The 14,726-nt window shown below is 42.9% G+C and overlaps 2 protein-coding genes across 2 annotated transcripts; both read right to left on the minus strand.

Moving 5' to 3' along the window:
* Positions 1 to 2,264: 2,264 nt before the first annotated feature.
* LOC118423530 (EGF-like repeat and discoidin I-like domain-containing protein 3) lies at positions 2,265 to 5,251 on the minus strand. The gene is made up of 6 exons (XM_035831715.1): positions 5,094 to 5,251; positions 4,532 to 4,678; positions 3,816 to 3,960; positions 3,219 to 3,382; positions 2,757 to 2,903; positions 2,265 to 2,421 (listed from the first exon to the last, which is right to left on the minus strand). Exons 1-6 carry the CDS (start codon positions 5,244 to 5,246, stop codon positions 2,269 to 2,271), a joined length of 909 nt encoding a protein of 302 aa, XP_035687608.1. The 5' UTR covers positions 5,247 to 5,251; the 3' UTR covers positions 2,265 to 2,268.
* Positions 5,252 to 5,467: 216 nt separating this feature from the next.
* LOC118422151 lies at positions 5,468 to 14,630 on the minus strand. Its single transcript, XM_035829668.1, has 15 exons — positions 14,252 to 14,630; positions 13,606 to 13,785; positions 13,150 to 13,321; positions 12,385 to 12,759; positions 11,346 to 11,582; positions 10,703 to 10,993; positions 10,284 to 10,357; positions 10,034 to 10,153; positions 8,496 to 8,658; positions 8,284 to 8,334; positions 7,580 to 7,749; positions 7,079 to 7,222; positions 6,496 to 6,634; positions 5,699 to 5,860; positions 5,468 to 5,502 (listed from the first exon to the last, which is right to left on the minus strand). The coding sequence occupies exons 1-15, from the start codon at positions 14,420 to 14,422 to the stop codon at positions 5,468 to 5,470; spliced, it is 2,484 nt and encodes an 827-aa protein (XP_035685561.1). The 5' UTR covers positions 14,423 to 14,630.
* Between the last annotated feature and the right edge of the window lie 96 nt (positions 14,631 to 14,726).

The raw sequence follows: 14,726 nt of genomic DNA on the forward strand, positions 1-14,726 counted from the left end.
CAGAGAGTCTGATCGCACACGGCGGGTGTTTTCACAGGGAGAAAATGGTACGCGTGTGCGGGCTGCTGATGGTGCTGGGCGTTGGCTGCATTGTTAGTGGGTGCTTAGTAGGACTCATAGGAGTATCGTGAGTCAGAGAGTCTGCCTCCTTTGCACATAGCGGGCGTTTTCACAGAAAGGAAATGGCGCGCATGTGTGGGTTTCTGGTCGTTCGTGCGTCGTGTTTGCTGCACTCAGTGTTAGTGTGCGATCACTGCGTGACTAGTGGCGGTCAGGGAGCCTCTAATCGCGTACGATGGGAGTTTCATGCTGGGAAACGGCACTCGTGTATTGGGGTCCAGTGGTTTGGGCTGGGATGTTTGTGGTCACTCTAAAGTGGTTAAAGACGGAGTACCGGTGAATAAAGAATCTTTGTACATGGTGCGTTTGCATCCTGGCGAAGGAATCAGCGCGCATGTGCGGGCCTCTAGTTATTCGTGCCTGGTGGTTGCTGGCACCGTGAGGGTGCAAAATTGAGTTTGGTGGCAGAGTGTCGCCCTGCAGAGGACGGTTGTTCATGGCGAGAAAATGGCAGGTTTTGCTCGTTTCGGAAGAATGAATGTGAGAGTATATGTCAGATGAGATATCTTGACGGACAAGGGGGAAATTCTTTGATTACTTCGACGGTTTTGAGGCCAGTGAAATGAGGGAATATGAAAGAAAGAGTGGACGCCTTTCGAGTTTTATTAGAATGGGTGAAAGGGGTACGAAGAAAGATAAGAGAGGGTGTTTGAAGTTACGTGAGAAGGTGAGGTAGAGAGAAAATGGAGAATAAGGGAGGGGGTAAGAGATGTGAAATGTTGAAGTAGAGAGAACTTCAATGATAAGGAAGGGGGTAAAGTATAGGAGTTAGAGAATGTGTAGATTTATGAAGTAACAAGTTAGCATGGGGATAAGGTGAAGGTAAGCGACTTCGGCGCTATCCCCATAACTTAATCACATATGAAGGATGATCCAATGAGTGCGCAGTGTGCGTGGATAGGAAACTATCTTCACTGTGCGCTCATTGGTTGATCCTGAATCACATGATTCTCACAACCATATAAGTACAAGGGATGATCACCCTACTGCCTCTTGTTGGATTCATCCGCAACGCCGAGGAGCGCGTGGTGAGGTCGACCCAGGAAGTAACAGCTGGAGGGAGATTCGATGGGAAACAGGGTTTTCCCGAGGAGGGGATTTATCAGAAACCGACCCACCCACCCACCCTCCTTTATATTCGCGTACAGCTGGCAAGGGTTCAGTCTTCGCCGCGCGACTTCGGCGCTATCCCCATAACTTAATCACATATGAAGGATGATCCAATGAGTGCGCAGTGTGGATAGGAAACTATATACAAGGCACGTAAACCTTGCAGAAAAAGTCCATATACAGTCAAATCTGCCCAAGCGATCACTTCTTCTTAGCGACCACCTGGCCAATACGACCGCTTTTTCTCGGTCCCGAAAATTTTTTAACCATAGACGTAAGCATTAAGCGACCTCTTCACAACGACCACCTGACTTATGTGACCGGGACCGCCAAAAATTGGGACCAAATCCCTGTCCATAACGACCGCGTCATTTTCAAATCTTGAGGTGTCATCGATTTCCAATGACAACTAGCGCGATTTTATGCCGAATTCGGTCAGTTTGGTCGGATTTTGACTACCATAACGATGTTATGTTCAAAATAAAGATGGCGGGGGATGCACGTGCGTGTGCTTGTTATTTGCCATTAACACAACGGAAACCATTTAAACTATGCATCGGGCATGTTGTGAGTCGATACTCTTCTAACCAACCACCTGACCAAATTGACCGCTTTTCTCCGGTCCCCCGGGTGGTCGTTTTGAGCAGGGTTGATTGTACTAGTATACCAGCGAGAACAGAAAATCTATTGGCTGCGACATTTCGGTCGCCTTCGACAATGCTGTAATACACCGTATGACTATGACTATGACTATGACTATGACTATGACTAGACCATAGATGCTCCGGCCGACTCCAACTTACACATTTACATTTTTGTAATATCATCAACTTGAAGCCTGTCGGTATACTATAGTATGCTGTTATCGTTATGATGACTTTTAACTGCAACTTGGAATTACCCGTCGTAGCACGACTCATTTGTATTTCAGTACTGAATCAGCAGACTTATCAGATTTCTTTTCTTAGCATCATGCAAGCCATACTTTTCATAGCATCCCAAACCATGCCTTAGAACTTAGCTTTAGAGGAGAACTTTTCACTTACCAGTATCCATACAACCCAGAACCTCCACCCTCATGCTGACGTGTCCGTGCCAGGTCTGTGCAGCGAAGCGGATGTACCTCGTGGAGACCGGCGGGCGGAGGACGTTAGTTACCGGAGAATTTCGGTCCGTGTTCCCTGTGAAAATCTGATTTCAACAAAACGTCTGTCATGTTTTGGGCTTGGTCCTTGTAATTACGTTCCTTGTTTGTATTAAGCAATCGGAAGGTGACAACTTATTTAAAGACCTGAAGATCAATTGTATCTCATAAGAAATTCTGCAGGTAGAGTGAAAGTTCCTGACACAAACAAAGTATGCAATTTGAGTTCAAGCCTTGGCGCCAGATTGACCATGTATACAGCCGAAAAATCGTATCACCATTTCATTGACGACATCTATCGACAAAGGAAGACATATTTTCCTTTTACTGACTTCATGTGAATGATTTGATGCACAGTAGAATCATGATCAGACAACAGTACCTTATCTGACCCATCAGAGGCCTTGTAGGTTGTCCAGGAGCTTCCGTCCCAGCTGAACTGCAGCTTGTATGACGTCACCCACTGGTCATAATCCGCCCTGCCCTGTGTGATGACCCCGTGCACCTTGGCTGCACCGCCCAAGTCAACCTGTACAGGAATATTTGTTCCTTAGCCTAGCTCTTCACATCTTCTCAACTTTACCTAACGTTAATAAATATTGATGCCATAAAAAAGGACAAAGTAATGGTACTACGTGCAAGGCAGCAATTCCAGAACTGATTTTCCTTGATAGTACATATATGATATTGAATGGGCATTCGCGTACAGATTAAGGCATAGATTAAATAGGCAAACAAACAAACAGCCAAATATCAGATAAAATATGTTACTTAAAGCGTTCATAAACATTTAGTAAATCTTTGTTGTCCAAATAGAGATCTTCTATTTGTAAAGTGTTCCTACCTGTAGCCATTCGCCAATAACTTTAGTTCCTGCCCATGCCCCATGTCCCTTTACAAAGTTTAGCCGGCCGTGGTACGGCTGGAGATTACTGTGGGGGACCGACGCTGCTGTGATACTGCTATCTGGGATGTGTTCCGACTCCATCCCCAACGGTTCCATGCAGTCTTAGAACCAAGAAATGCAGGATATTTGAATGACAACGATGTTTTAGAAGTCTGTTTTCTCTCATCTTTGTTTTATTGGGTCTAGCTTGCTTTCCCCTCTTTTTTGGACTTTCATCGTCTTCTTAACTATTTCATCTTCCAATCCCTACTCTCAAAATATATCTCATTAGATTGTCGCTTGTGTCAAACGTTCGATTTCCTCACATATATCATTGCATGTCTCTAGATCTCTAGCATGTTACTCTGAGCCTTGCAATGTTTAGTTGCTGATATCATCACAGGTATCCTTAAAAGGTTATAGCTCTAGTCATGGCTTTATTTTTTATTGTGTACAAACAAAATATTTGCATCCCACCCACGAGGTATTCTGACAGTATACATATAGCCTATGACGATTTCTCGGAATTCGAATGTTATCGAACGTATTACTCACCTGCGTCCATACAGCCCAGGACCTCCACTCGCATGCAAATGAGGTTGTTCCAGGTCTGGACAACGAAACGGACGTATCTCGTGGTAACTTGTGGGTGGATAAGATGGGTTACTGCAGTCGTTCCATCCGTGTTTCCTGTAAAAATCTATTTCAAGAAAACATCGACATCATGTTTCGATCTTCATCAGTAGAATTCTTATTTTCATTCTAGCAGATGCAGTCATAAAAATATCTCAGAAGTCTTTACTGACATGACATTGTCCGTCGACAACAGATTATCCAATACCTAACAACGTGGTGAACACTACAATAAAAGACATAACGCCGTACTTCTCTGGAACATCGCATATGTCGATATTGTAGTTTACTTATGGAACAGAAGATGAACAGCATTTCGTAGCAGAATGTAGATTATACAACAAAGAGAGAGCTGGACTTTATAGAATCATAGAACCTAATAGTGTGTTTACCTAATTCACACTGCGCCTAAGTAACCGAGAAAAGTTCTATTCCTAATGAAGTTAGACAAATCTTTGATGCAAAATATATCTGTTCTTACATTTACGGTATCACAAAGAAACGAGAAGTCGAATCCACTTATCATTGTTATCATAATTGTGTTGGTTGACATCGTTGACATGTATCTGTCAACTTTTCTTTTGCTGAAACCTATATATGCACAATAAAGGCCTTCATTCATTCAGGAAAATCAGTACCTTATCTGACCCATCAGAGTCCTTGTAGGTTGTCCAGGAGCTTCCGTCCCAGCTGAACTGCAGTTTGTATGACGTCACCCACATGGAACCCACATGCCGTCCCTGAATGATGACTCCATACACTATTGCTACTCCGCCTAAGTCAACCTGGACAAGTAACATATGCACAGACATCGTTTTTCTGAACAATCTTCTTGCTTATTCTTATGCAGTAGTATTTCATACATCTGTACGAAATGACACATAGGTATGTTGAAATGTCACATCACTCTGGAAATGCCTTCCAGTGTTGTGAACAAAATCAAATAACCTATGTCTGATTCGTTCAGGCATTAGCTAAGCTCTGAAGCCTAACGTTACTTTTTTTGTTACGACATACTAGTTCTACGTGCTTAGCTAGAAGTCCTTTGATAGCATTATTCTTCAATCAATGACTCTTGAAAACACGTAAAACGTGTACCTCCAAATGGTCACTGATTGAAGAATTATTCTATCAACTTACTCATACGTGACTGGTGAACGTCTTCAATGAGAAGTCCTTTATATTTCTAACACTTCTAACCTGAAGCCATTCATCGGCTAGAAGCGTTCCTGTGCACCAGGCTATGTAACCGTCCTCCCTGTTCAGCCTGCCATAGAAGGCGTGGTGTCCGTCATTATGCTCGTATTCAGATGACGCAGTGATAGCACTGTTCGGGATGTCTCCGGTCTCCATCCCCAAGGGAGCTTGGCAAACTATCGGTAATAACACGTAAACGTTCATCATCAACGGTTGGGGGACTGCATATGCATCTTCTTTTAAAACTTGATTCAACTCCATCGCAAAATCTATATGTCTACATAGCGAGTACACATATTTAGCCCCCGAGGACACTTAGGTAACGCCAAGAGCGACAGGACTATCTCGACAACCATTGAATTTTTTTTTTTCATTTGCTATTCTTTCCCTTGTGCGGATTTGGTAACTTGTTCTGATGAGTTATGAATGCACCTTGTCCTTATAATCAGTTTTAAATTATTTTTTAAACGTAACGGATACGTTTTTTAATATGTTCTTTTGCTACTGAGTTATTACATTACATGTGCACAAGTTGAAAATATACCAGTTATCATATAGCGCAGATACACCTGCATTGTAAACGTGTTTCCATATGCAAGATAGCTTACCAGTACAAGTCGGCTCCCTTGAGGTCCACTGGCCATCAGCTTGGCACGTAACGCTAGGAGCCCCCTGTAGTCTGTAACCCGAATTGCAGGTGAAGTCCACCACGTCACCGTAAACGTTTGTGGTCATACTTCCATCTGTAGGAGCCGTCAGACTTGGACATACTGTCGGGCAAAAAAGACTTAACAACAATGTGGCAATGAATATGCACTGGCATCAACTGAACAGTCCCATGCCATTTTCCATGAAAACATCTTTATTTCCACACTATTTATTAGTTTTATTAGATGTTTTTAAGATATTTGTATACAGAAATGTGGCGACATTTTTTCTACAAACAGGCTACTTCGAACTCAAGGATGCGTTAAGAAAGGCAGCTTGTGCTGTCAACCCAGTTGAATCAAAGGCGGTTGGTATCGACTTCTTGGCAGCTTTGCGTTTGGGCCACTCAACCACAATTGTAAGTCCCCAGTTCTTTAAGATAAAGTGTATACATGACGCCTTGTTGTATGCTCCGTCGATATGATGTACTCGTGCAGCAAAGCAAGTGATTGTTCTGATTTCTGCTTCATTTCAATCGACTTTAAGGCCTACGTCACATTTCCTACCCTGTTTGCGGTAATGAAAAATTACAATCCATATATTATAAGCCAATAAATATGCACAAGGCAGGCTATTGAATTATGTTTGGTCCGTTTTGCGTTTTTGTTGTCTTTTACATCATACTTTTCGTTCCCCTAAGCTGCACGACCGGGCCCAGTTGTGGAAATGTGACGTTAGCCTATTAACTAATGCTCACCGGAGCACCCCAGGACCTCCACTCTCATACTGATGTGACTATGCCAGGTCTGCACGACAAAGCGGATGTACCGAGTGGTGACTGGTGAGTGGAGAATGTGAGTCACGAGGCCCCAGTCATCGGTGTTTCCTGTAAACAACTGGGTAATGGCAGTTTATAACTGGTGAATGATATAAATACAGTCGACGTGTACTATTATCCACATGTAATCCACGAGTCGTTACGTTAGACATTCTAGGTTTACTATTATCTACTGTTTACTACCCCTACCCAACTTGACTTATTGCGTTCATGTAAACGTCTTATTGTATTTTTTTTGTCTATGTGTCGTATAAGCTCGTCCTATAGGACGTCCTCGCAAGATACTAAAAGAATATCATTATTCATTCATACACTCATTCATTCATTCATTCATTTCTCTTTCTTTCTGTCTTTTTCCTTTATTTTTTTTCTTTCTTTCTTTCTTTCATCCATTCTTATGACACCTTGAATGTTTCGCATTCTATTGTATGTTTCTCCAAGACCGTTAGATGCACAATAAAAGTCATTCAGTCATACATATTTAAATATGAAATAACCACACCTTGTCTGAGCCGTCTCTGTCTTTGTAGGTTGTCCAAGAGTTGCCGTCTTCACTGAACGAAAGCCTATATGACGTCACATACTGTGCGGTGCCTCTGCGGCCCTGGGTGATGACCCCGGAAACGGTCGCATGGCCAAGGTCAACCTAGGTCAGATGTTACATAGAAGCCATATATAGGACACAGGGGATTCAGCGTAAGCGAAATTTTAAGTCGACGCAATTTCTGATTTGGGCACTTAAATTCAGTCAGAAGGAAGACTTGAGGCAATGGTCAATTCTTGATAGTTGATATTCGATCGTTAACTTTAGATTCAACACGAATAATGGTTTCCTGATGGTTTCATTTTTTTCTAGATTATGTGGTACAAATAAGTGATGATAGTTTGAAAATCGCTATTACCCAGCATATACATCAATGAAGTGTGAGAATAAAACAATGGTTGTGTAAAAAGATATCCAATAAGGTTATTTGTCAATGAAGTTCCACTACACTGTCCCCACCTGTATCCACTGACCCGGGGTCAATGCACCAGCACACCAGGCATGGTTTAAAGCCCTGTTGAGCCTGCCCTGAACACCCGAGCAATCTCCGTAGCCATGATCTTGAGTCGACACTGAGATGCTGGCGTCCGTGATATGTCCTGACTCCATTCCCAGTGGCAAGTCGCAAGCTAGAAAGGAAAAATAAAACAACAACAACAACAATGCACGTAAGTGACAAATAAGTGCAACAACTTTTTTCCCGCCAATTATGGTAGAGCACGTGACCTCTGCAAACGAAATGTATCGGGTATGTCACATCCTCACTTTTGTCCCCAAACTGGATATTACGAAATAACCTAATTGGAAGTTGCTGTGTGACCACTAAATTATGAACTGTTGGCGAACGTCTTTCGCAAACAGGCGCGACACAGTGCACGAAATAGCTGTTTATCATGAATTACGTAATATTGCCTTTATCTTTTAACGACATTTATACTGTACCATGTAATTCAGCTCCGAAGTGGCCCTTTCAATGTCATAGTTCAACTTGATTAGGACTCTAAGAACATGGATGTTTACATACTTTTACGACTTTTACGTATGGAAAAGATGAAAAATGGCTTATCAAAACCCTTAAAGAGAATCTTCTTCATTCTATAACGAGATGCTGATATTTTGGTTTAATATTTCATTCCCAATATTCTCCACATGTAATCCCTTACCTGGTCTATAGAGGGCGCTGCAGCCTTTCACGCCAGTATTGTTTGATACCACTGAAATGTATAAAGACAGTTTGCCGCATCAAAATTTCTTTATTCTATCAAAGAAAATAATATAAAGGTGCATCCATTTATTAATTGTATAAACAGGCCTTGTTGTGCCATGCAGTAAACAAATCTTGCAAAAGAAGGCTTCAAAATGTATTTGCACTTACCATATTTGGACTGCCAGGCAAGTGAGAACAAAGAGGGGATGCTGACGTCGGCGTGAAAGACGACCTTCACCGCGTTCCCACGTAAACGGATGACGTCACCAGGCCGGGAGCGTCCACAAAACTTCTTTATACTCTGCCACTTGTCACCTACATAGTCAAACAACTAGCAAAAGAAGGCACTTTTCTTTAAAACATACCAAAAATCATGACGATCCTTCTACACGTTCCCGAGTTATTCTCCTCCAAAGTTTGAAAGGAAATCGGCGGCTGCAGTTCCAAACAAGCCGTTAGCGGGTCAAAACTTACAGCACTTACTCTCTGCCCCAAGGGCTATTTACCATTTAAACATCGCGACCACAACATGTCCAGAACATGAGATATAAAAAATTGAGTTCTGCTGCAGTACCTTAGCAAGCCGCTAGGGAGCCCATTATCGAACTTGACCTTCGTTTTCCCAACCCCTACCCACCTACCAAATATTATCTGGATCCATCCGAGGCTTCTTGAGTTATGCACACACACACACACACACACACACACACACACACAGACACACACACACACAGACTCACAAGCACAAAACATAACCATAGCCATTCTGGCACTGTGGCTATATTTGGGTGTAATGGTTACGTCATGCCCAAGCCTAGTGTAAGATTGACAAGAAGTGACCCCAAAGGTCATAGTTGCTGCAAAAGAGGTCAACACCACTATAAACCAGACGATAGGATTACAAGAAAATTGTTTATAGGGACAGTACATTATACATGATGGGGTGTATACATGCTATGTACACATAAGATTTAATAATCTGTAGACCAAGAATAAGGGCAACTAGGGGGCCCAAACTTATGTTACTAACTCCTGAGCATAAGAGCTATCTAACACCCAAAACTCGTGGCCATACCATGTTCAGAAGATGGAAAAACACACCCGGAAGTTGCGCTGCAGTACCAAGGGAAGCCGCTAGGGGGCCCATTATCGAACTCCCCCTTCGTTTCCCAGACCCCTACCCACCCACCAAATACCAGCTGCATCCGTCGAAGTCTTCTCGAGTTATGCTGTCCGCAGACAAAAGTTTGCAATTAAACCGGTGCCTGCACTTCCATGAAAGCCGCTAGGGGGCCCAAACTCGCAGCAATCACTCCCTGCTTTAAGGGCTCCCTAATGCTCAAAAATCACGACCGCAGCATGTCCGGAACGCGAGATATCAAGCATGCAGGTCCTGCTGCAGTACCTTAGCAAGCCGCTAGGAGGCCCATTATCGAACTCGACCTTCGTCTTCCACACCCCTACCCACCCACCAAATATCAGCTGCATCCATCGAAGTCCTCTCGAGTTATGCTGCTCACAAACGGGGAGAACCACACCACCAAACCGAAAACATAACCTTAGCCATTCTGGCAAAGGTAACAAAAGTCATGTAACAAAAAAGGAAGACATAAAAAAGGAAGGCATATTTAGAATAAAAAAAGAGACCGTAAACTGTACTGATCTACGATATTGTGTCTAAAGACCAGATAGAAAGCATCTCTGACCTCCACATAGTCAAAGCGGCATTCTGGATGCTTATCCACGAAGAATGGACTGCCGAATGTCAGTTCCACCGACTGTTGGCTGTCAAAGGTCACCATAGCCTCACACGAGTAGGACGATCGCTTGGGAAGCAAAGGGATGTTGTTAGTTACTAGTAGTAAAAAGCTATTTCTGAATGTTTCAATAGACGTGATGTACCAAAAACTACTACATGTGAAGAAGACCAGCAAAACAACATGACTAGTCTCGTACCTTTGGGTATAGTGGGTTCCGCACCTCACCCCCACTGTCTGTAGTGATGACCTGGCATGTCTGGTCAGTTGTCACTGAGAAATAAACGTAGGACTATCATTAATCACCATGCACCAAAACCATGCATCTCATTATCTGTCGATTTGCTACGATGTTTGCAAATTAATTAATTACAAGACAAGAACACACCAACAAGAAACCTCTGAGAAACATAAATATGGAATAATCTGTCATTAAATCAATATATCACTCGCTGCAACATCTATATCATATGATCCCCACACTGAGAAATAAGGAGTTATGTTAAATTGATATAGATTGAGAGTTATCGGATGAATGTATCTTATGCTGATGTTTATATCATAATCGTAAAAGCAAAATTGTCGGGAAGATTAGCTTTTATGATTAAAGAGAATAACCTGGTGATACTTCTGGAAACCCCGTCTCCACCAGGAACGGTGGCCAGCCTGAGTGCGTCTCCATGACCAGCACCCTCCAGTACCGAGAGTTTCCCGTGAAGCCAGTAAACTCCTGGGAGGCGTTGGTGCCGGCTGCCACATCGGTGACGGTCAGGACGTCTGTCCAGTCCGGCAGGTCGCAGCTGACGGATTTCTGCAGTTTGAACGCCTTGACGTAGGGGCGGGTACCGGTACAGAAAAATTCAGGTACAGCTACAGTCCAAGTCCGGAGAATCAGGTCCAGGTTCAGACCTGAACTTGGACCTAATTATCTGTACAAACTTGTGAATGGTCATACTGATGCAAACAGTGGTCCATTTCGCTACAAGTGGTTTTAAGTGGAGCATCCGACGTCCATTGACATTTTAAAATCTTATCCGAGCCATGTAAACAACATTAACTGCCTCTGTTCTTAAAAGCCTGGTAAAAGTGACTATCAACTCTAGATCTCCTCTACTCGGCTCTTGTTATTTTCTTAGATCTCTAAGCCCCAAAACACTCAAACGCCTGCCGGAATCTGCTCATTTTCGAATCGGTCCAGCATCCGGTCCAGTGATTTTTTTCAGGTCCGGTTGTTCTGGACCGGTCCATCAAGAACGAAAACCTACCTTGACGTCGTGAACGGTGTCTCCGTAGTTCGTCAGACTGATCCTGGACAGCGTGCGGTTGTCCCCGATGTCGTAGATGACGTACCAGTTGTTGAAGTGCTGCTCCAGGCGCGCCGGGTGCCAGTACGTCTCTGGGTTTTCGTCAAGGGTCCTGGCAGCATCATACATGACGTCATCAGCCCAGGGAGTTCCCGATGAACCAATCGCCTGCACCGGGAACCACTCGTACATCCCTGTGACAAGATAGTGTGTATATATTTGATATTAGAGATTAGACATGCTAATTCTGTCAGCTTGGTTGCCTTACAGTCTAAAGTACATTAAATTGTATCAAGATTGCAAAAACCTTGCCGACCTTTGAAATAAATAGAAGAAGACGATGTATTTTCTACCATGCTGAGCGTTCGTAAGGGAACATTACATCCTGTTATTACTAAACTTTATATTTCAACTCAACAGATAAGGCCACAGCAAGTAAATTTTATGGATGACATCCTCTGCAGACTGCAAAAATAGTGCGATAGGGCGAAAAAAAAACAAGATTGGTACAAAAAAACAAGATGGGTACATTTTCAAAATAAGCACCATGACCGTTGTAACAAGAATTAAAGAGACAAAATATGGTATCACAGCCAACTGAACATTCATCTATGTATTCAAGACATGTACCGGTGTAGTAAAAGTGACACTAGTGTGGTAGACTGGCATCACTAACAAAGCTGCTAACTACACTCATGGCTTCCGTATTGGTGTCACTTTTACAACTATTCAACTACTTTCACTTCTACAACTTATTACAGTCCTGGGTACCTCACAATTTTCCCTGTTACAAGTAATTATTGGGCTACAATACAATATATTTGCTTATTGTGGTAATTTTTCATCATCACCATCTCCAAAGAAGAAAAAAAATCTTTTTTTTTTCTGAAATCAGGCGAAAATTAATGAGCGCGCGGATGTCATCCATAAAATTTACTTGCTGTGGCCTAAAGTTATCAATAAAACTTCTCTATATCAACAAGCCTCGTAGCTTACTTTTCTGACAGGCATAGCCTCGTCCAAACGAGCAACTGAGATCGTTCCACAAACTTTGCATTCCAACACAATCTTGCTTATTTTTGTTATTATTGGGCTGCCCCGCAAGCCATTGATTGAATCCATCAAGTGGACTGCCGTCTTCCCACACAAAACTGCCTTCGTTGTCAATGTCGTTCAACCCTATCCAGACATTGGCGTTGTTGGCATACGTGTTTCTGAGAGTAGCGATGAAGTCGTGCGTCTCTTGATCCTTCACTACCGCCAGGATGGCTCCTTCTTCCGCACAGGCATCCCTCGCCTCCATATACGTTATATCTTTGTCTGTGACAACCTTGAAGAGAGACGACCCATGTTGCTTCCATACAAGTGGATCTACAAGAAAGTAAGACTTTTCTTAGGTACATCCATATCCACAACAAATACTGACGATATTTGAAACATACATTTAAAAATTGTGCACGAACGTATCTCTCCTTGGTCCGACTTGAAATAAAGTTTATTTCAGAGTAAACAGATTTAATACATGTAACGATATATGCGGTGTTTATTGACAAAATTTAACTGAACTTTAAATGCACAAAGAATCATTGTCCGAAAAGCCTTGAAAACATTTCCGATAGACGATAGCCGGTACGGTAGTACTAGTGTTGAGTACTACGGTGGTGTTTGGACCAGAGTCGTGTTCTCATTATGAAATTCGTGTTTTAATCCTGAAATACCAATGCTTCCATGTGAATTGACAGACCTTGACGAGTTCCATACCTTCTATAGGTCGCATGTCTATTTCACAGTCGTCTCCATGGAAACCAGCCGGACAGACGCAGGTTGGACGGCAGTGGTTCGGTTCAGTCTGGGGAGTCTTCAGGAGGAGGGAGGTGCAGATTCCTCCGTTCCGACAGGGGGCGCCTCCTTTGTTGCAAGGGTTCCAAATGCCCTGTGGGGAGTTTGTTTGTTTCAACTTAATTTATTCATGAGAAGCTCAAATCGGCATGCAGGACGCTTTGAGAGGCTTTATTACGCTTTTCATTGCTGAGCAGGACATATTGTTGATAGAGAACATTGAATAACAAAAGCTATTCAATAAATAGCTTTCAAACGAACTAAAATGCGACGATATGTCGCATCAGCAAACACTGCGTAGGGTTGGTTACATTAACATAAACAAATAATCATTATTATAATCCACATTCAGCACAATGCAGTTCAATGTTGACTTACAAAAAATGCTATGGCCTGACGTCGGTAGTAGCTCCATCCGTTCTCGATCTTAGAGTCTGAAGGATGTTCTCTCATTGTTGCATTGTTGATCTCACAGCGTCCGTCCTCCTGGCGGTACTGGTAGGATTTGCAGTCCGGGGTAAGGCGGCAGAGTTGAGCACACTGGGTGGAGTGGCTTACCTGGTGGGAGCAACAGGGGTGTGGAAAGAAAAAAGAACAAGTTGTGGAGATTTCTAGAGGAAAAGACGCTTTCCTATGAGGCCATGGAATAGTTACCTGTGTGCTCTATTGAACCTACATTTTAGAGAACGTACCAAGTTGTAATATTGTAGTTCTAATTAAATGCAGAAAATCTTGAAATTAAAAATAGTCCATTTAATGTAGTCTTCAGAAGTCGCCACATTTTAATTAATCAACAAAACTCCGAACGTGTGCTACGTAATTCTAAAATACTCGGTGAAAAAAATATAGTCGCTCAAAACCTACACCGCCACTATTTCACCTGTTTTGTTTTCATACTTGATTTTTTCTACCGATATACTAAAAACGAACATTTCTTCTATTGTGATTGAACTTGTTCAATCTGACGATGGTGCACTAGTCTACTGTCAGCACATTTGTTATAAAAGTCAACCATCAGACATACCTGGTAGTAGGAGTTAATCCAGTGCAGGTGCAGCCGCTTGTTCTTCACGGCTTCCCCCTCAGCCTGTTTCTCCATGGCCAGCAGTCCCTCCTCTTCTGTATCGTACCTCAGCGCACCCACACACAGTCCCGTCACCAGGAGGAGCACCAAAACCCAGGCGGTTGGGGACATGGTGTCTTACCGTTACGCAAGGGCCCTCAACCAAGCACTCTTCAGGTAGTTTAGTTGTGGAATATCGTGCACGAAATATCAATTTGGACGACAAAAGGCACACCTTGTCGTATCATTAAAAGACATCGGAAAATTTTCTTCCCATGGACCGTTTGGAAGAGTCTTTTATCCAAACCCTTGCTGCAAATTCTGGAGTAGATAGCTGAGCGGAAACTGGTACAGGTACTGCCTACCTGAAATGTCACCGCAACATAACCCAATGAGGTTACCATGGTACCAATACAACAAGGAGTATGTATTGTAA

Source organism: Branchiostoma floridae, chromosome 9, assembly GCF_000003815.2.
Source record: "Branchiostoma floridae strain S238N-H82 chromosome 9, Bfl_VNyyK, whole genome shotgun sequence".
Lineage (NCBI taxonomy): Eukaryota > Metazoa > Chordata > Leptocardii > Amphioxiformes > Branchiostomatidae > Branchiostoma > Branchiostoma floridae.